The sequence below is a fragment of the Heteronotia binoei genome, chromosome 11, assembly GCF_032191835.1.
Source record: "Heteronotia binoei isolate CCM8104 ecotype False Entrance Well chromosome 11, APGP_CSIRO_Hbin_v1, whole genome shotgun sequence".
NCBI lineage: Eukaryota > Metazoa > Chordata > Lepidosauria > Squamata > Gekkonidae > Heteronotia > Heteronotia binoei.
In genome coordinates this window covers 78,390,883-78,412,274 of record NC_083233.1, presented here as the reverse complement: position 1 = coordinate 78,412,274, position 21,392 = coordinate 78,390,883, and the positions used below count along the sequence as shown (strand labels likewise).

The 21,392-nt window shown below is 49.9% G+C and overlaps 1 protein-coding gene across 1 annotated transcript in view; it reads right to left on the bottom strand.

The window, feature by feature from the left end:
- ORAI1 (ORAI calcium release-activated calcium modulator 1) overlaps window positions 1–12,345 on the bottom strand; it is a 31,895-nt gene extending 19,550 nt beyond the window's left edge. Inside the window, exon 1 of the mRNA XM_060250078.1 lies at window positions 12,033–12,345. Coding sequence (XP_060106061.1) covers window positions 12,033–12,146 — 114 coding nt within the window. The 5' untranslated portion in view covers window positions 12,147–12,345. The remainder of the gene's footprint in view (window positions 1–12,032) is intronic.
- Between the last annotated feature and the right edge of the window lie 9,047 nt (window positions 12,346–21,392).

Here is a 21,392-nt window from a genome sequence, read left to right as displayed (position 1 = left end):
CGTAGTCGGAATAGCCGCATAAACGGTAGATGCGCGGCTATTTCTGAATATACGGCCCCATTATACCCTATGGGCCATTGAAATCAATGGCAAATAGGGTATATTTGAAGCCGCCTAGAGGGGAGGGAGTTTGAGGGAGAGCCCCCAAATTTGCAGGGGACCTGCAGGGGACTCTCCCCTACAAACCCCCCAAGTCCCAAAAAGATTGGGCCAGGGGGTCCAATTCCTGGGGCACCCAAAGCCAAACCTAACTTCACACCAGAGAATCTCTATAGGACCCAAATGCACTATATACATCTATCTACTCTATGAACCCTGCCACACAAAACACAATCTGCTCAAGGTCTCCTCTGCAGACCTGGCTGCAGCAAACCCAGATGCCAGCTCTCCAGCCCTGCCCCAAAGAACGCAGGGAGAGCTGGCCAAGCGCAGCAAGCCTGCTGGTTCTGGGTCTCTCACCCAGGTGCCAGCTCCTTCCCCCCACAAAAAAAAAACAGAACCAGGAAAAGGGACAACAGGAGAAGGCCAAGAAACTCAACTGTTAAAAAGTGGCCTTTTAAACAATGAAAATTAGGCCAGACAGCACCCCCCCCAAGAACCAGAAGAGAAAAGTAACAACAACAGCACAACACAGCAGCATCAAATCAAACACAGAATCCTTTTAAAACAATAAAAAACTTAACTTTTGACAATACAGGAACTTTCCCAACCTCTTCCCCCCCCCCAAAAAAACCCTTCACCCTAACCCCAAGAAATCCAAGCCACCCAAATCAGGAAAAGTAAAAGGACACTGCACTTTTAAAAGTCCTCTCACTAAAGTAAGATATGGGCAAATTGTCAAAACGCCCCCCACCCCAGGCCCCCTCCCCCAGCAGAACCCCCTAACCCTAACCCCAAATAAGCTACCCACCACCCAAATCTGGATAAGTAAAGGGACTCTGAGTTTTAAAAAGTCCTTTTACCAACTAAAATAAAAACAAGAACCCCAAGACTGTCTTACCTTAGATGTCTTCTCTACTCCAGGCAAGTCTGGTAAGGCTGAGAGAGAGCAGCAGCAGCAGCTGAGGCCAAGGGCCAGCACAGCACAATCTCTCTCTCACACCAACACAGCAGCAATGGAGGAGTCCAGCCAGGCAGACTCCTTAAAAAGGTTCTCTGGCCCTACAGAGAGCAGTTTCAAAAAATAGCACTGCTCTGTGATTGGCCAGACAAAAGTGCTTACTTGGGATACCCAAGTAAGCAAAAGATCAAAAGAACAACAACGTTGCTGATGGCTGGGGGATCAGCTACACAACAGCCCTGCAAAGCATGCATCTGCAATGCATTTTGCAAATGCATGCTTTGGATTGGCTGCTGGGGCTCCTCTTCCCCCTCCCTGATCCCAGGGAGGCTATGGGAGAGGCGGGAAAAGGCTACCAGAGGCGGGAAAGGAGGCAAGCAGCTCCCCTGAGGCTGCAGAAGCCCCTTTCCTGCCTTTTCCATGGATTTCTGTATACTTCCGAATATCTATACAGAAGTATACGGGGAGCCATACTCAGCTCCCGCATAATGGGCCCCACTTGGATTCGGCTGTATGCGATTCCGTGGCAGACTGGGTCTAAAAATATTGGTTGCCAGGAGACATAGGGGGCCCACCCACAACTATAAGGAAAGGAAAGGAAAGGAAAGGAAAGGAAAGGAAAGGAAAGGAAAGGAAAGGAAAGGAAAGGAAAGGAAAGGAAAGGAAAGGAAAGGAAAGGAAAGGAAAGGAAAGGTCCCCTGTGCAAGCACCAGTCGTTTCCGACTATGGGGTGATGTTGCTTTCACAATGGTTTTTCATGGCAGACTTTTTATGGGTGGTTTGCCATTGCCTTCCCCAGTCATCTACACTTTCCCCCCAGCAAGCTGGGTACTCATTTTACCCACCTCGGAAGGATGGAAGGCTGAATCAACCTCGGGCCGGCTACCTGAAAACCCAGCTTCCACCGGGGATTAAACTCAGTTCGTGAGTAGAGCTTAGGAGTGAAGTACTGCAGCTTTAACACTCTGCGCCACGGGGCTCTTTCACAACTATAAGGCTTTTTTAATAAAAAAAAATTAAACAATACATAAGTGGAAAAGGGTACAATTTAAACTTTTGTGAAATAAATATATATATTTAGTGATTACAGTGTACATATATTGTACATATTACAGTAGATATTAAATGTAAATACAGATTGCATTTTCTCCAGGGGAGCTGATCTCTGCCAACTGGAGATCAGTTTTAAATTGAGAGATCCCCAGGCCACACCTGGAGTTTGGCAACCCTAAATACAACATAAATCTTAGTTGCATTCAGGGCCTTTTTTTGAGCAGCAACGTACAGGAATGCAGTTCCAGCTGGCTTGGTGTCAGAGGGTGTGGCCTAATATGCAAATTAATATCTTCTGGGCTTTTTCTACAGAAAAGCCCTATGTGAAACAATGGTTCCATCAGGGGGCGTGGCCTAATAAGCAAATGAGTTCCTGCTGGGCCTTTTCTACCCAAAAAAGCCCTGGCTGCATTACAGTAATAATACTGGAGCCTCTAATATATTTTCAAGCTACTAAAAGGTCATTAAAACTTTTAACTTATTGTCTAATGTTTAAGGGGGCTCACTTCATCAGGGGCCTACTTGCCACTGGGCAAGCTGACACCCTGGCCAGTCCACCAATGCCTAGCACCTCGCCCCTTCATTGCATTCAACTCGCTATATTATAGACACTGCACTAATAATCATTCACAAATGCTTTGGCTTCACTTCTAATGCAGTAGCCTATAATTCCAGTGCTTCAGTGTTCCCACAATACCAGCCCTCCCCCCCAAAAGCATAGCCCCAAATTTTAACTTTGCCCAGAACTCTGATCACATGGCCAATTTGGATGGAGCACAGCGGGGCACTGTTTCTGATCTAACCAGAATTCCTTGAAGAAGCAATTCGTCCTGGTTTTCTCTGTTTTGCTTCCTAACCACATGTCGGATGTGGGGGTGGGGGGGATTCGAATCCTGGCCTCCTCGGACAAGCGGGGGAAAGCTGCCACATGGTTACCCCTTCTGGAATCCTTCCCAGGGAGCGTTAACCTCCAGCAAGGACACCGACCCAAACGCGAAACAACAAGAACAAGAATGCGCTCTGCAGAAAACGTAGCATGTGAAAGGCATCAGCTATGAGTTCACTGGGGGGCCCTCAGCCAAGCGCTCCCCCTTCCAAATCATGACAGCGAGAGGAAGCCGAATAACTCTGACCACCCCGGCCTTGCAAAGATCTCCAGAGATTATGCATTTGAAGCACTTTGCGTACTATCAGAAGTATCTTTCCAGATCCGCCTGCCGTCTGCAATACGGGAGCTGCCGGGTTCATTGGAGCCATAAGGACCGAGCTCGGGGACTCAGGAACAATGAGCAGCAGGATACAAATCCCCGTTGCCCTGATCTAATCATGAGCCCCTGGCCAGTTTGAATGAGCTCACTGCATTAAACCCGCTACAGCTAACTGCAGGTTATTTATTATTTTAGATTTCTATCCCGCCCTTCCTCAAAACGGGCTCAGGGAGGGTCACCTCGATAAAACTTACAGAAATATAAAACGACGAAAAGAGCCAAAACCAAAATCTAAAATTTACAGAAGCAAAATTCTGACTACAGCTGGGTCAAAAGCCCAAATCAGGGGTGTCAAACTCATTTGTTAGGAGGGCCAGATAAGACATAGATGAGACCTTGTTGGGCCGGACCAGGCCATGTGTGCACCTCTTACAGATTAGGTAGCAAAGACATAAGTTTAATAAAGAACACAAACCCAAATATATATATTTTAAAAAACTTAAAACATGCTTAAAATGTTAGCACTCATTGGTTTTAAAGATGCTTTCTTTGTATTTCTCCCATGGGATCCAGGGAACTGGGCAAAGGAAGCTCCGGCTCTTTCCTTCCTTCCCCAGGGGAGTGGGGGAGGGAGCCTCAGCCAATAGAAGGGAGAGAGGCTTGGCTCAGTAGCTCTGCTGTGCAATTGAGAGAGTCTGGCAAAGCAAGTTATTCCTCCCCCCCCTTCCTCCCCAAGGGAGGAGCCTCAGCCAATAGAAGGGAGAGAGGCTTGGCTCAGTAGCTCTGCTGTGCAATTGAGAGAGTCTGGCGAAGCAAGTTATTCCTCCCCCCCTTCCTCCCCAAGGGAGGAGCCTCAGCCAATGGAGAAAATAGAGGTTTTGCTCTGTAGCTGCTGTTTGATTGCAGCTGTTATGTTGATTCTGTTATGCAGAAGGAAGCAAGATATAGGGAGAAGGAAGCAGATGACAGCCAGTTGCCCAGGGGCCTGATAGGAGTCCTCTGGGGGCCTGATTTGGCCCCTGACCTGCAAGTTTGGCACCCCTGGCCTAAATCTTGGCTGGCACAGACAAGTAGCAGCGATCAAAGACAATACCTACTCAACTTAGGCTCACAACAGGGCCTGCATATGGCAGGGGGTCCATGTTGATGTTTAATGATGTCTGCCATCTCAACCAAAGACCTGGTGGAACAGCTCTGTTTTACAGGCCCTGAGGAATTGCAGCAAACTCTCCAGGGCCTGGATCTCTAATGTCTTGTTCCCTTCCTTTTTACCAGTCTCTCCTTCATATATCTCAGCCAGAAAGGGTGACTGTGCAACGCCACAACCTGCCAGTGGATTGCAACTGCCCTGGCTGAAGATGATGAAGTTGATATTGGATTTATACCCCGCCCTATACCCTGAATCTCATAGTCTCATAGTGGCTTACAATCTCCTTTACCTCCCCCCACCCCCACAACAGACACTCTGTGAGGTAGGTGGGGCTGAGAGAGCTCTGACAGCAGCTGCCCTTTCAAGGACAACTCCTGCGGGAGCTATGGCTGACCCAAGGCCATTCCTGCAGCTGCAAGTGGAGGAGTGGGAAATCAAACCTGGTTCTCCCAAATAAGAGTCTGCACACTTAACCACTACACCAAACTGGCTCTCATGGCAATTCTGCACGAAGAAATCATCACACTCTAAAGGCCCTTCAATGCAAAGCTCCCACTGAAACACGACTGACCCCAGCAGGTGCTAGAACAAAGTTTTGAGGCCAGTGGCACCTTTAAAGACCAACAAAGTTTAATTCTGGGTTTAAGCTTTAATTCTGGGTTTAAGCTGGCACTACTAAGCTGATCCTACCCTACCCAAATACTGACCAGAACAACAATGACTCTTCCCTTCCAACTCTATGACTCCTAAAAGATGGTGGATTCCGACTGGGTAGCCATGTTGAAGCGGCAGAACAGAGTTTGAGTTCAGGGACACCTTGAAAACCAACAAAGTTTTATTCTGGGAATCAATCAATCAATCAACATTTTATTTATATCCCGCCCTCCCTGCCGAAGCAGGCTCAGGGAATAAGTTTTCACATCCTAAAAGATGGCAAGCTGGGGACAATTGTCACGAAAACTGTGGCACCGTCAGGGCTTTTTTTGTGACAGGACCTCCTTTGCCTATTAGGCCACACACCCCTGATGCAGCCAATCCTCCTGGAGCTTACAGTAGGCCCTGTACGAAGAGCCCTGTAAGGAATTCTAGCAGGACCTCCTTTGCCTATTAGGCCACACCCCCCTGATGTAGCCAATCCTCCTGGAGTTTACAGTAGGCCCTGTACCAAGAGCCCTGTAAGGAATTCTAGCAGGACCTCCTTTGCATATTAGGCCACACACCCCTGATGTAGCCAATCCTCCTGGAGCTTACAGTAGGCCCTGTAAGAAGAGCCCTGTAAGTGCAAGACGGAAGGAAGGAAGGAAAGCAGGCAAGCAGGAAAATAGATGGGGAGGGAGAGGTAGAAAGAAAGCAACTTTAACTTTAAGTGCACACTCCAAGCCACCAGCTTGCTGGCTTGGAGAAGCTGACTTGGAGGATTAGCTACATCAGGGGTATGTGGCCGAATATGCAAAGGAGTTCCTGCTACAAAAAAAGCCCTGGGCACCTTGATCAGCCTGGGATAATCCAGAAACAGCCTAGCAAGACACACCCTTGGAGCACTTCCATGGTCACCGATGCCAGAGGGCATGACACGACGGGAGAGAACAGATGTTCTTCAGAGAAAGCCGACGGCTCCACCCCACATTCTGAGCGGTGATCGCATTCAGGCCTGGCTGTGACGTCACTCTGGCATTAACTTATCTCTGAACAATTGCAACTGGCTTGCTGGCCCACTTACACCACTGCTACGCATTCTGCAGCATGTCAATGGCCTAGTCTTCTGACAACACACTTCTCTGCCTGGTCGTGTGCAGGGAGGGGCTGTGGCTTAGTGGGTGAGCATCTGCTTGGTACCCAGAGGTTCAATCCCCGGTGTCTTCTGTTGAAAGGACCAGACAGCTTGGTGATCTGAAAGACCTCTGCCCGAGACCTCAGAACTGCTGCCAGTCTGAGCAGACCTTGATGGGCCAATGGCCTGATTCTGTAAAAGGCAGCTTCATGCGCACGTGTATTCTCAGTTGACCCATGACCAGCAGCTTGGCACAAACTAGTGCAGGGGTGGCCAAATTTACTTAATATAAGAGCCACACAGAATAAACACCAGATGTCTGAGAGCCGCAAGACATAAACGCCAAATGTTTGAGAGTTGCAAGACGGAAGGAAGGAAAGAAAGAAGGCAGGCAGGAAAATAGACGGGGAGGGAGAGGCAGAAAGAAATCAACTTTAAATGTGTACGCCAAGCCACCGGCTTGCTGGCTTGGGGAAGACAAATGCCTTCTCCAAGCTGGCTGACAGGATGGTGGGGGCTTCGAGAGCCACACAATATGTGTGAAAGAGCCACATGCGGCTCCCGAGCTGCAGTTTGGCCACCCCTGAACTAGGTAAAGTCTGATGCACACACACAGGTGAATGAAGTGGCAGAACAGATGGCACCAGTGCAAACTGCAAGGGGAGGTTCCTGCTCTGAATGTCCCTTTTGCCCAAATCTCCCTGCAAGCAGAAATCTAGCACACCGAGGAGAAAACTTACTCGCTCTCATCGCTTGTTAATTCTGGCTTTCACAGTGGACAGGGGAGGGGAAGGGGCTTCAGAGCGCGGGGGAGCATTCCAAACTGTGACCCTCCAGCCGCAGAGTCAAGCAATTCAGTCCATTCAGCCGCCTCATTCTCCTGTGGGTGGCACAGAAGTGAGTTTTGCAGGGACAAGAGAGGGGTCTAACTAGGTGGTCACTTTGACCATTTACACCTTTCACCTGTACCAATGGGAGCAACACTGCAGAACTGAAGGTCGGGTCTTGGGTTCCGAACTGCAGCCCGAGATATAAATGCCAGTGTAGTCCAACTAAAACGGGGAAACAGCATGCAGCAGATGGCAAGGCTAAGAGGTTGTGTGATTTGTATAAGAACATTAGAAGAGCCCTGCTGGATGAGACCAGTGAGGGTCCATCTAGTCCAGCCTCCTATCTCACACAGTGGCCACCCAGTTCCTCTGGAGGGCCAACAACAGGGCAGAGAGGCCGAGGCCTTCTCCTGAGAAGAACCTCAGAAGAGCCCTGCTGGATGAGACCAATAATGGTCCATTTAGTCCAGCCTCCTGTCTCACCCAGTGGCCAACCGGTTCTTCTGGAGGGCCAACAACAGGGCAGAGAGGCCGAGGCCTTCCCCTGAGAAGAACATCAAAAGAGCCTTGCTGGATGAGACCAGTGAGGGTCCATCTAGTCACAGGAGGTGGTGGCGGCCACAAGTATAGCCACCTTCAAGAAGGGTTTAGATAAATATATGGAGCACAGGTCCATCAGTGGCTATTAGCCACAGTGTATGTGTGTATATAAAATTTTTTGCCACTGTGTGACACAGAGTGTTGGACTTGATGGGCCGTTGGCCTGATCCAACATGGCTTCTCTTATGTTCTTAGTCCAGCCTCCTGTCTCACCCAGTGGCCAACCGGTTCTTCTGGAGGGACAACAATAGGGCAGAGAGGCCGAGGCCTTCCCCTGAGAAGAACATCAAAAGAGCCTTGCTGGATCAGACCAGTGAGGGTCCATCTAGTCCAGCCTCCTGTCTCACACAGTGGCCAACCGGTTCCTCTGGAGGGCCAGCAACAGGGCAGAGTGGCCGAGGCCTTCGTCTAAGAAGAACCTCAGAAGAGCCCTGCTGGGTCAGACCAGTGAGGGTCCAGCTAGTCCAGCCTCCTGTCTCACACAGTGGCCAACCAGTTCCTCTGGAGGGCCAACAACAGGGCAGGGAGGCTGAGGCCTTCCCCTGAGAAGAGTATTAGAAGAGCCCCGCTGGAGGGACAACAACATGTCAGAGAGGATGAAGACTTCCTCTGATACTGCCTCAGAAGTTTACTGTCTCCGAACATGGAGGATTCCTTTAGTCCCCATGGCTAGCAGCCACCATAAATCTGTCTGATCAGTCCTCATAAGAACATGCCATGCTGGGTCCCCTGGCAAATGGGGGGCAGGTGAGAGGTTCAAACAGGTATTCCCAGGTTGAATCAGGTATTTACAGGATCATCTATATTACAGAATATGAGAGTGCAAGATCCCAAATAAACCCTGCTGCCATTGTGGCATGAATCATGCATGGATGCCTTAATCTAAAACCAGTATGAGGTAGTAGTTAAAGGTGTCAAACTGGGATTTGGAGACCCAGATTCAAATCCCAACTCTGCTATGGAAGCTCACAGTCAACCTCACAAGGTTGTGGTGAGGATTAGAACATAAGAGAAGCTATGTCAGATCAGACTAATAGTCCATCCAGTCCAATGTTCTATGTCACACGGTGGCCAAAGCCCAGATGGCATCAGGAGGTCCATCAGTGGAGCCAGAACTCCAGAAGCCCTCCCACTGTTTTACCCCCAAGCACTAAGAAGACAGAGCATCACTGCCCCAGACATAAGAGTGTAAAAGAAGCTATGTTTGATCAGGCCAATGGCCCCTCCTGTCCAGCACACTATGCCAAAACCCAGGTGCCATGAAGAGGTCCACCAGCAGGGTCAGAACTCCAGAAGCCCTCCCACTTTGCCCCCCAACAGAGCATCACTGCCGCAGACAGAGTATTCCCTCTATGCCTTGTGGCTAAAAGCCAAAATGGACCTCTGCTCCACAGGTTTATCCAATCCCCTCTTGAAGCCGTCTGTTCTTGCAGCTGCCACCGCTTCCTGTGGCAGTGAATTCCACATGCTTATTATTTCCTTTCCTCTGTTATAAGCCTACTGCTAATTAATTTCATTGTGTGCCTGCGAAGTCTTGTATTGTGAGAAAGGGAGAAAAGTACTACTTTCTCTACCTTCTCTGTTCCATGGATAATTTTGTAAACCTCTGTCATGTTACCTCTCAATCATTCATCATTTATCCAAGCTAAAAAGCCCTAACCTCTTTAACCTTTCTTCTTAGGGAAGATGTCCGTCTCCTTAACCACTATTGCACCCTTCTTAAATCTTCGTGCGCGAAGCCAAGCCGAGAGAGAGAGACTTTCCCCAATGCTATATCTTTAAATGGAGAATTTAATGGAGAAAAGACTAACACGGGCTGCTTTAGGTTCCCTTAGAGAGCTAGTTTGGTGTAGTGGTGAAGTGTGCAGAGTCTTATCTGGGAGAACCGGGTTTGATTCCCCACTACTCCACTTGCACCTGCTGGAATGGCCTTGGGTCAGCCATCGCTCTTGCAAGAGTTGTCCTTGAAAGGGCAGCTTCCGTGAGAGCTCTCTCAACCCCACCCACCTCACAAGGTGGATCTGAGAGCCAGTTTGGTGTAGTGGTTAAGTGTGCAGACTCTTATCTGGGAGAATCAAGTTTGATTCCCCACTCCTCCACTTGCACCTGCTGAAATGGCCTTGGGTTAGTCATAGCTCTGACAGAGGTTGTCCTTGAAAGGGTAGCTGCTGTGAAAGCCCTCTCGGCCCCACCCACCTCACAGGGTGTTTGTTGTGGGGGGAGAAGATATAGGAGATTGTAAGCCGCTGGGAGTCTCTGATTCAGAGAGAAGGATGGGGTATAAATCTGCAATTCTTCTCTGGAGAGAAGGGTGGGGGTACAAAGTTAATAAATCCCACATCCCCAACTAGCCCATTTGACATTTATAGAGTTCCTCTGGCCATGTACTGCACTACACACACAACACAAAGCAATGCACTGTGCCAGCCAAGTACAGAGAGCAATTAGGCACAGTGCCGCTGAGCGCTTTATTCTTATTTTGAACTAAATGCCCGTTGTTAGGATGGGTGGGGCGCATGCAGAGGGCAGGCCGAGAACAAGTCAGCGCAGCACCGCCAATGAACGAGCTCCAGCCAAGCGCTCCCTCTCACCTCACCGGGCTTGGCATCTGAGGCACGGGAAATTTCTAGAGATTTTGGGGCCACACCTGGGCAAAGCGGAATTCAGGGATGGGTGCTCCATCAAGGTCCCTTTCCTCTGGGGCAACTGATCTCCATCATCTCAGTTCTGATTCTGAAGGAATCATAGAGTTGGAAGGGACCTCCAGAGTCTTCTAGTCCAATCCTCTGCACAATGCAGGAAACTCCCAAACACCTTCCCCTAAATTCACAGGATGAGCATTGCTGTCAGATGGCCATCTAGCCTCTGTTTAAAACCCTCCAAGGAAGGAGAGCCCACCACCTTCCTCCCGAGGAAGCCTGTTCCACTGAGGAACTGCTCTAAAGGTCAGGCAGTTCATAGAATCACAGAGTTGGAAGGGACCTCCAGGGTCATCTAGTCCAACCCCCTGCACAAGGCAGGAAACTCACCAACACTTCCCCCTAAATTCACAGGATCCTCATTGCTGTCAGATGGCCAACTAGCCTCTGTTTAAAAACTTCCAAGGAAGGAGAGCCCACCACCTCCTGCGTTGGAAGGGACCTCCAGGGTCATCTAGTCCAACCCCCTGCACAAGGCAGGAAACTCACCAATACCTCCCCTTAAATTCACAGGATCCTCATTGCTGTCAGATGGCCATCTAGCCTCTGTTTAAAAACCTCCAAGGAAGGAGAGCCCACCACCTCCTGAGTTGGAAGGGACCTCCAGGGTCATCTAGTCCAACCCCCTGCACAAGCCAGGAAACTCACCAACACCTCCCCCTAAATTCACAGGATCTTCATTGCTGTCAGATGGCCATCTAGCCTCTGTTTAAAAACCTCCAAGGAAGGAGAGCCCGCCACCTCCTGAGTTGGAAGGGATCTCCAGGGTCATCTAGTCCAACCCCCTGCACAAGCCAGGAAACTCACCAACACCTCCCCCTAAATTCACAGGATCCTCATTGCTGTCAGATGGCCATCTAGTCTCTGTTGGAAAACCTCCAAGGAAGGAGAGCCCGCCACCTCCTGAGTTGGAAGGAACCCCCCAGATTCATCTAGTCCAACCCCCTGCACAATGCAGGAAACTCACAAACACCTCCCCCTAAATTTACAGGATCTTCATTGCTGTCAGATGGCCATCTAGCCTCTTGGAAAACTTCCAAGTAAGGAGAGCCCACCACCTCCCGAGGAAGCCTGTTCCACTGAGGAACCGCTCTGTCAGGAAGTTCTTCCTAATGTGCAGCCGGAAACTCCTTTGATTTGGTGGGGAGCTCCACGCCTCGCCTTAAAGTATATTATATTAAACTATAAACCGTATATCTAACCGACCTCCAAGGGTCGCTGTAAGAATAAAACAGAAGAGGGAAGAAGGATGTAACCACACCGTGAACGGCAGAAGTTTACTTATCTGAATGAAGCTGGTGAATGGAGGAGGGGGGGTGGGGGTGGGGTGTCCTTACTAGGCCCGTGGCTTCAATCTGCTCCGAGCGGCAGCCTTAGGAACCCAGCCCACCCGCATCTGCTCCGGGTCAGCTCCGACCCAACGCTGAAAATGGCGTTGCACGGGCTTCCCACCCCATTTCCTGCCGCGCAAACCAAACTTGCCAGCTGGCCTGCAGGCTGGTCTCTCTGCACCGCCGCCTCTTTACAACAATCCTGCAAGGTAGGCAGGCGGGGGCAGAGAGCTCGGGGGGGGGCGGCCTACATTCTCCGGCCCCCGGGGGTTGCCAGCGGCTTGGCGTGGGGTGGGAGGCAGCCGGCGAGGGGGCGGGGGGGGCGCTCACCATGGCGAAGCCGGAGAGCAGCGCCGAGGTGCGGCTGGAGGCTTTCAGCTTGGCCCGGCTGAGGTAGAGCTTCCGCCAGGACAGCGCCTGCATGGAGTGCTCGTTGAGGCTCATGGGCTCGGGCAGCAGCGACGGCGCGGGGAGGCGAGAGACGCGACCCGGCGGGCCGGCGCTTGCTGCAGCTCCTGCCTTCTCCGCGGTCCCGCCGGCTGGCTGCCCGCTGCGCCGCCGCCTCTTCCTCCTCCTCAACACCCCCCCATGGCGCCCGGCTGCTGGGTCGCTCGGCGCGGCACACTCCAGCTCGCGGCGCTCCTCCGGCAGCCTCTCCAGCGGAGCACCTCCCCCCGGCGGGGCCGGGCCAAGACCGGATGCGGCCCGCTCGGAAGCTCCCCTCCCCGGCCACTCCCGCCGGCCCCTGGGGTCCGCCCCCGAGGCCGTCCGGAGGAAGTCAGCTGGCAGGCCCCGGCGCGCCTCGCTTGTGCGCTTTTACGCACAGGAGCGCCTTGAGGGAGGAGCTGGCAGGCCCCGGCGCGCCTCGCTTGTGCGCTTTTACGCACAGGAGCGCCTTGAGGGAGGCGCTACGCGGTGGCGCTGCTGGCTCTGGCGGGGAGCCCCCGAGCCCGGCACTCTCTCTGCCCCAGTGCCGGATTGAACCCTGTGGCAGTCGAAATCTCGCAGTAGCAGCGCCCCCTGCAGCTTGCAGGCGCCTTCCCGAAAGCCCCTTTGACAAAGCTGCGGGGGAGAGCAGGCCTGTAGCCATAGCGGGGCCTGTGGGGGCACTGCCCCCTGACTTCCAGGCTGGGCCCCTTTACTTACTTTTTATTTTTTTTTTGCATGAGTGGCAGCTGAAGCAGGGCGAGCTGAGCAGGGCACAGTGCACTGAAGCAGCAGGGAGAGAGGAGGGAGGCAGAGGAAGCCATGTGGAATGGGCTGGGGGAAACGGAAGGAACCCCTCTGCTTGCATGCGAGGCGCAGTCCCTTCTTGACTCCAAAGTTTTGGGGTTGGCTGCCTTGACTTGGCCACTTTCAGAGCCTCCAGCTTTTGCCTATACCCTAGAAAGCTTCGGAGAAGTGGCAAGCCCCACAGGGAATGAGAAAGGGTGCCCCCTGACTTTTTAAAAAGCCCCCTGACTTTTCAAATCCTGGCTACAGCCCTGGGGGAGAGGCAGAGAGAGGCAAACTTGGCCACCAAGCCGGCAGCTGCCGCAACAAAGTCCGGCAAAGAGCAGCTCAGTTGCTGGCTGCCTATGCAGGCTGGAAGAGCTGCAAACGGGGAAAGCCGGCCCCGGGGCCCCTGAAGGCGTGGGGGCCCATAGGCCTACTTGGCCTGTTAATCCAGCCCTGCCCCCCACCCCGGGGGTTTTCAACGGTTTGGCCCCCAAGAAAGGTGCGCAGGGCGGGGGTAGACTGCCCCTGGCCACTGAAGCTCCGGGTGACAGGAGCTGCAGGGAGATCGCCTCCGAGTGTCTTTCATTGACGGGCAACGCCTTAGCTGTAAGGCTGCCCCCTTTGCAAGCTCTTCTGGGTGCGCGTAAGGCAGAAAGCCAACAGATGCATCTTTCCCTATAGTGGTGTGCCGAAGCCAGGGAAAACAGCGTGCATCTGTGATGAATTTCTGGCTGGGGTCCCGTGTCTGTAAAAGTGGCACTGAACGAGAAGGATTTGACAAATGCAACTTCTGTTGCCAGTCCTGGGGGGCAGCGGGACTTCACCTGTTCAATTTCTGCCTGTAACGGGGAGCTGCAAGGCATGCTGACCTGCCTGGGGCGAAGGAAGCTAAGAAGCCAGCTCAAACACATCGATTTAGGAACATCTCGGGTAGCTAGATCCAAGTGGGTAACTGTTTTGGTCTGAAGCAATGTTTCCTTTAAGCTGCAGAGTCCTGGGAGCAAAAATTCTACTTTGTGAGTGACTGGCATTGAAGCTGTGAGCTACTGCATCACTTGTTGTGCTCTGCGGTCATCCTTCCTGAGCTAAGACAAAAATGTGTGTGCTGGAGGCTAAAAATCTGCGAGCTAGCTCACGCTAACTCAGCTTAGAGGGAACACTGGTCTGAAGTAGTAGAACAAAGTTCAAGTCCAGCAGCGGCACCTTGAAGACCGACAAAGTTTTATTCAAGGGTGTGCATACACACTTCTTCAGTTTGGTGTAGTGGTTAAGTGTGCGGACTCTTATCTGGGAGAACCAGGTTTGATTCCCCACTCCTCCACTCGCAGCTGCTGGCATGGCCTTGGGTCAGCCATAGCTCTGGCAGAGGTTGTCCTTGAAAGGGCAGCTGCTGTGAGAGCCCTCTCCAGCCCCACCCACCTCACAGGGTGTCTGTTGTGGGGGAGGAAGGTAAAGGAGATTGTGAGCCGCTCTGAGACTCTTCGGAGTGGAGGGCGGGATATAAATCCAATATCTTCTTCTTCTTCTTCAGATATCTTAAAGGTGCTACTGCACTCTAGCTTTGTTCTATCTCAGGTAGAGATTTTTAAAATACTGCAATACCAGTTAGAACTATATAAAAAGCGGCTATTGATAAAGCAGTGAATGAGTTGTAGCACAATTCTAGGCCCATCTACTCTGAACTAAGTCTCACTTTGTTCAGCGGGAGTTACTCCCAAGTAAGTGAAGAAGAAGGTATTGGATATATATCCTGCCTTCCCCTCTGAATCCTAGAAACTGCCCTTACAAGGACAGCTCTGCGATAGATATGGCTGACCCAAGGCCATTCCAGCAGGTGCAAGTGGAGGAGTGGGGAAATCCCAGATAAGTGTCCGCGCACTTCACCACTACACCAAACTGGCTTTCGACTGCGGGGTGACATGATTATGCATGGGATGGAGAAAGTAGAGAAAGAAGTCCTTTTCTTCCTTTCTCACAATACAAGAACTCATGGGCATTCATGAAGTACTTCTTCACCCAAAGGGTGATTAACGTAGAATTCACTCACAGGAGGTGGCGGCTATAAGCATAGCCAGCTTCAAGAGGGGATTGGATAAAAATATGGAGCAGAGGTCCATCAGTGGCTATTAGCCACAGTGTGTGTGTGTGTGTGTGTGTGATGGGCCATTGGCCTGATCCAACATGGCTTCTCTTATGTTCTTATGTGATACAGTGTTGGACTGGATGGGCCACTGGCCTGATCCAACATGGCTTCTCTTCTGTTCGTATGTGATACAGAGTGTTGGACTGGATGGGCCATTGGCTTGATCCAACATGGCTTCTCTTCTGTTCGTATGTGACACAGAGTGTTGGACTGGATGGGCCATTGGCCTGATCCAACATGGCTTCTCTTCTGTTCTTATGTGATACAGAGTGTTGGACTGGATGGGCCGTTGGCCTGATCCAACATGGCTTCTCTTATGTTCGTATGTGACACAGAGTGTTGGACTGGATGGGCCATTGGCCTGATCCAACATGGCTTCTCTTTTGTTATTATGTGACACAGAGTGTTGGACTGGATGGGCCACTGGCCTGATCCAACATGGCTTCTCTTTTGTTATTATGTGACACAGAGTGTTGGACTGAATGGGCCATTGGCCTGATCCAGCATGGCTTCTCTTATGTTCTTATGTTCAGTGTGCTTAGGGTTGCAAAATAAAGCTTGATTGATTACAGTCAACAAAAGTAAACACAATAAACATTAGGAATGAAAATACAATTCTGCAAATCAATATAGTAAGCGTTCTCGTTATTTGTTCACATTTAAAAGTGCAATATGCATTCTATTTCTCCAGTGAGGCTGGAAAGATCTTGCTTTAGTACAATACTTTGCAAACAACTTAAGCTACTAACAATAGTAGCAGCCATGTCAGAAAGGTTTTCATGAAACTAGAGCACACTCAAGACTTCCCAAGTCAAAATTACCTCCACAAAGAAAGGTGGTGGTGTGCTGCAATCAGGGTGCCAATGAAAGGAAGGCCCTGCTTTCTGGTTCAGACAGCAAGGGGTCTGTGGGACAGTGTAACATAGTAGTTAGAATGCTGACCCAAGACTTAACTATGCAACTGACTGAAGCAATAAAACTATTCTCCTGGCCCACAGCATCTCTTCCTGATTATCTGGGCCTGTTACTGAGATTCATGAGTTAGACGAGGGGCGTCTAACATGCTGCCCAGGGTCCGAATCAGGCCCACAGAGGGCTCCTATCAGGTCCCCGAGCAACTTGCTATAGTCTGCTTCCTTCTCTCTTTCTCTTGCTTCCATCTCCATCACAGCTTGTTTTGCCAGGCTTGCTCAATCGCACAGGAGCTACAGAGGAAAGGGGGGGGGGAGGCAGAGCTTACTTTGCTAGGCTCTCTCAATCACACAGCAGACCTACTGAGCTAAGCCTCTCTTCCTTCTATTGGCTGAGGCTCCTCCCCCTCCTGGTCCCCTGGGGAAGGAAGAGCCAGAGCTTCCTTTGCCCAGTTCCCTGGATCCCATGGGAGAAATACAAAGAAAGCACCTATAAGATCAATGCTAATGGTTTAAGCATGTTTTAAGTTTTAAAAAATCTTTAATAGTGTTTGTGTCCTTTTTAAAGTTTATATCTCTGCTACCAAACCTTAAATAGGTACATATATGGCCCGGTGCAGAACGGCCTGGCCCAACAAGGTCTCATTTATATCTGATCAGGCCCTCGTAACAAATGAGTTTGACAGCCCTGAGCTAGACTAAAGTGAGGAGTTATATAATATACAGCCGGCTCCTCAGGTCACCTGATGCCCACCATGTGACCTGTGGTACATCCTCTGACCTTTTGGTGCTACTAAGCAGCAGCGTTAATTTGGTCCCCTTAAGTGGACTGTCAGCCAAAAGACACAGCTTCCAATTCCCAAGTACTGTTGTCTGCAGAATTTACCAGGCTTAGTGGTTTGTGGTTCATCTTATAACTTCTACTGTGTCACTATCGGTTTACAGCTGATTTAAAATGGTACTTTATTTACTCGTTCTTCAGCAGGGCCTGTTTATATTACTATTTTCTGTAATCATCCACGTCTTACTAATGGTTTCATAGCCACGGCTTTTTCATGTGTTCTCGTATCGTGCATCTGATTCAGTTCGCCATTTGCTTTTGTAGTGTATTCTGCAGTAACGCCTTCCAATAAACTGTTTAATTTGTATCATTTAACGCTTTGGAGTCTGCATTTTCCTTCTGACAGTTGCATACCCACTGGGGTGATGATAACCTGTAGGGACAGAGGCCTTTTGCTGAGGGAAACCAAACTAACACAGAAATAAAGACAGAATTTCCTGTGCTTGCTGTAATCAGTCTCCGGATTAAGGCTCCCCCCCCCCCCACACACACAAGAACACTGTGACTCCTTAGAAGCTAACTGTTGGTGGACCAGTTACCTAGTAACTGGGTACATATTGTTTCTTCCTTCACATATAACATTCAGTAGGATGAGGTTGCTGTTTTACTGCAAAGGGACTTCAAGAACAGAATGGAGAGGTAAATTGCTGAATTACAAATCATTATGAAAATTGGAACAAACACCTCCCCAGGACTGAACAGCGATGTTGGTTTTTTAATCTCGTTACATATGTTAAACCCACTTTCGCCAAGTATGGCTATATACCCACAGTATTCCAACGTATTTCTCTTTTAGGATAGAGTATCAGAACAATGTTTTTGTATTGACCTACTCAAATAAGGGATATTGGCTGTTTATCTCATTACATATACTGAACCCATCTTCCACTATATTTTGATGTATTTTTTTTCCTAATGGTATGATGTATATATTTATGTTACATGTTAAAAGGTAAATTAGTTGGATAGGAAAAACTTCTGGGAAAGAAATGCCTTCATTTTGACCCAGGCTTATTAGCAATAGATTAATTAACAGACATCCTCACATTCTGACATGTTGCTATTTTATTGGTTTCCCACGCTAATGCGACCCAGATCAATGGTTTTCTGAATTTGTTAATTTTAACTTTAACTGGATTTTAACTTTGTACCACTTTGCATTCCAAACCCCACCAGCTATATGTAGCTCTGCTTACTGTACCTCATTCCTCGTCTGAAGAAATGTGCATGCATACAAAAGTTTCCATTCTGAATAAAAGGTCTTAAAGGTGCTACTTGACTTCTTTGTTCTACTGTTTCAGACCAACGCGACTGCCCACCTGGATCTATATAACATTCAGAACATCCGTCACAGAGAGAAGGTATATCAGTGGCTACTAGCCATGGTGACTAAAGGGAACCTCCATGTCCAGAGGCAGTAAACCTCTGAATCTCAGTGACAGGAGGCAGCATCAGGGAAAGGCCTCAGCTTCTATGCCCTGTTGTTGGCCCTCCAGAGGAGCTGTTGACCACTGTGTGAGACAGGATGCTGGATTAGATGGACCACTGGTCTGATCCAGTAGGGCTCTTATATTCTTATGAAGGTCTCGTCTCTCTGCCCTGTAGGCTGTCCAGAGGAACTGGTTGGCTACTGTGTGAGAGAGGATGCTGGACTAGATGGACCATTAGTCTGATCCAGCAGGGCTCTTCTGATGTTCTTATGAAGGCCTTGGCTTCCATGCCCTGTGGTTGGCCCTCCAGAGAACTAGTAGGCCACTGTGAAACAGGATGGTGAACTAGATAGACTACTTCTCTGATCCAGCAGGGCTCTTCGATGTTTTTATCAGGGGAAGATCTTGGCCTCTATGCCCTGTCGTTGGCCCTCCAGAGGAGCAACTGGTTGGCTGCTGTGTGAGACAGAATGCTGGACTAGGTTATGGACCACTGGTTTGATCCAGCAGAGCTCTTCTGATGTTCTTATCAGGGGAAGGCCTCAGCCTCTATTGTTGTTGGCCCTCCAAAGGAACTGGCTGGCCACTGTGTGAGAGAGGATGCTGGACTAGATGGACCATTAGTCTGATCCAGCAGGGCTCTTCTGATGTTCTTATGAAGGCCTTGGCTTCCATGCCCTGTGGTTGGCCCTCCAGAGGAACTAGTAGGCCACTGTGAGACAGGATGGTGGACTAGATAGACTACTTCCCTGATCCAGCAGAGCTCTTCTGATGTTCTTATCACGGGAAGGCCTCAGCCTCTATTGTTGTTGGCCCTCCAAAGGCACTGGCTGGCCACTGTGTGAGATAGGTCCTGGACTAGATGGACCACTGGTCTGATTCAGTGGGGATCTTCTTATCCTCTGAATCCCAGAGCCAGGAGGCAACATCAAGGGAAGGCCTCAGCCTCTGTGCCCTGTTGATGGCCCTCCAGATAACTAGTTGGCCACTGTGTGAGACAAGATGCTGGACTAGATGGACCCTCACTGGTCTGATCCAGTCCCAGGGCTCTTCCTATGTTATCTTCTTATGAATATTCTTTTGAAGGAAAAAAACACAGCTCTATCGTGTCTCTGTAATAGTTCCTTTATTTTCAAACCTACATATGTCCACCAGTTACTATCAAGTTCCAGCACCAAGCATACAGAATCCTCAGACCTCTGCAACGGCTTCCCAGCTCTACCCTCTCTTTTCTAAGAAAACTAGAGACTGGGCCTATTGACCAATGACTTGCCTTCCAGTTGGACCCTATCCAAAGAAGTGACCTGCCTTCCAGTTGGACCCTGTCCAAAGGGAAAGGGAGTTCCCAAATGTGTATAATAGGACAGTGTCTCTTGCAACAACATGATTGCACGGATATGTAAAATGAAGGATAAATTTAGGGTGAGATCAAAGAGAGAGCCAGTTTGGTGTAGTGGTTAAGTGTGCGGACTCTTACCTGGGAAAACTAGGTTTGATTCCCCACTCCTCCACTTACAGCTGCTGGAATGGCCTTGGGTTAGCCATAGCTCTTGTAGGAGTTGTCCTTAAAAAGGCAGCTGCTGGGAGAGCCCTCTCAGCCCCACCCACCTCACCGGGTGTCTGTTGTGGGGGGGAAGATATAGCGATTGTAAGCCGCTCTGAGTCTCTGATTCAGAGAGAAGGGCAGGGTATAAATCTGCAGTCTTCTTCTTCTTCTAATGAAAAAGAATAGGATTACCAGAAACATCTTAGTTTCTAGATTGGGGTGGCCAAACTTGCTTACTATAAGAGCCACGCAGAATCAATGTAAGATGTTTGAGAGCCACAAGAAATGAACTAGTATCACACACATTTATTATTAAAACTCTTAATATGTTCTTTGCACAGAAAGATAACCTCTGCCAGAGCTATGGCTGGCCCAAGGCAGAGCAGGTGGAGGAGTGGGAAATCAAACCCGGTTCTCCCAGATAAGAGTCCGCACACTTCACCACTACACCAAACTGGCTCTCCGACAAAATGGGACATTCCAATAACCAGCGCATTTGGATTTTAGATGTCGGGAACCAACAGAGAGAACTGATGCTGAACAGGGCATATTAAGGGCATGTTCACAGGGCATATTAAGTGGCTTACAGAAATTACATGAATAGGAATTTCTTGCAGTAAGCGATAAGTAAGCAGGGTAGACTGCAGTCCCTAAGCGAGTTGCTAAAACCATTTTGCACAGTGTAACACTATTAGCTGAGCGGAAAAGCTCTCTGAAATAATTCAGGTTGGCAGAGTTTGCAGTACAAACCCAATAGAAACCACCGCGTTTTGCAGTGCGAGAACAACCCGTGACCCTGGCTCAGGCTCAGAGATGTGCATCTGTCAATCAACTGTGTTCCAAACCCAAAGCCTCTGGTTCCTGTTGAACCCCCTCCGGGGTCTGTGAAACTGTGAACATGAAGGGGCAGCTTGTACCTGACAGCCACCCGCTTCCTACTTGTGTGTGTGTGTGTGTGGGGGGGGAATGTAGTTGCTCATTAAAATCTTTCTGCGTGCCGTAGCCATGGTTTTCGCAGGCAGGGTTGCTATACAATCCCGCTACTGTAGGAAAGGGAGAAATGTGAAAGCCCTCCGTCTGGGCAAAGGCTTCCTCGGCCAGGAAGTGACTGAGCGAAGAATAGCTGCATTAAAATTGCTAAAATTTATGCAGCGGTACAGTAAGGAGGGGTCTTTCTCGTATGACGCTGTGCCCAAAAGAAGGGGTGTTTGTGCCAGGTTGCATCCGCCGCCAGCATGTGCCTCCCAATCACAATTCCAGCGTGGCACGGTGTTTAGAGTGCCAGGCTGAAGAGACCTGGATTAAAATCCTCATGCCACTGCGAAGGTCACTGTAAGATGCGGGCTAGCCACTCCCCCTCAGTCTAAATTCCCTCGCAGGGCTGTTGTGGAGATAAAATATGGGGAGCAACATACAATGACCGCCAACATGGTATGGCGGTTAGGAGGTCAGACTGGGATCCAGGGCAGCCTGGTTCGAATCCCTGCTCTGCCATAGAGGCTTGCTGGATAACCTTGGACTCTGACCTTTTACCCACCTCACCGGGTTGTTGTGAGGATAAACTGGAGGAGAGCTGAACGATGGAAGCTGCGTAGGGAGGA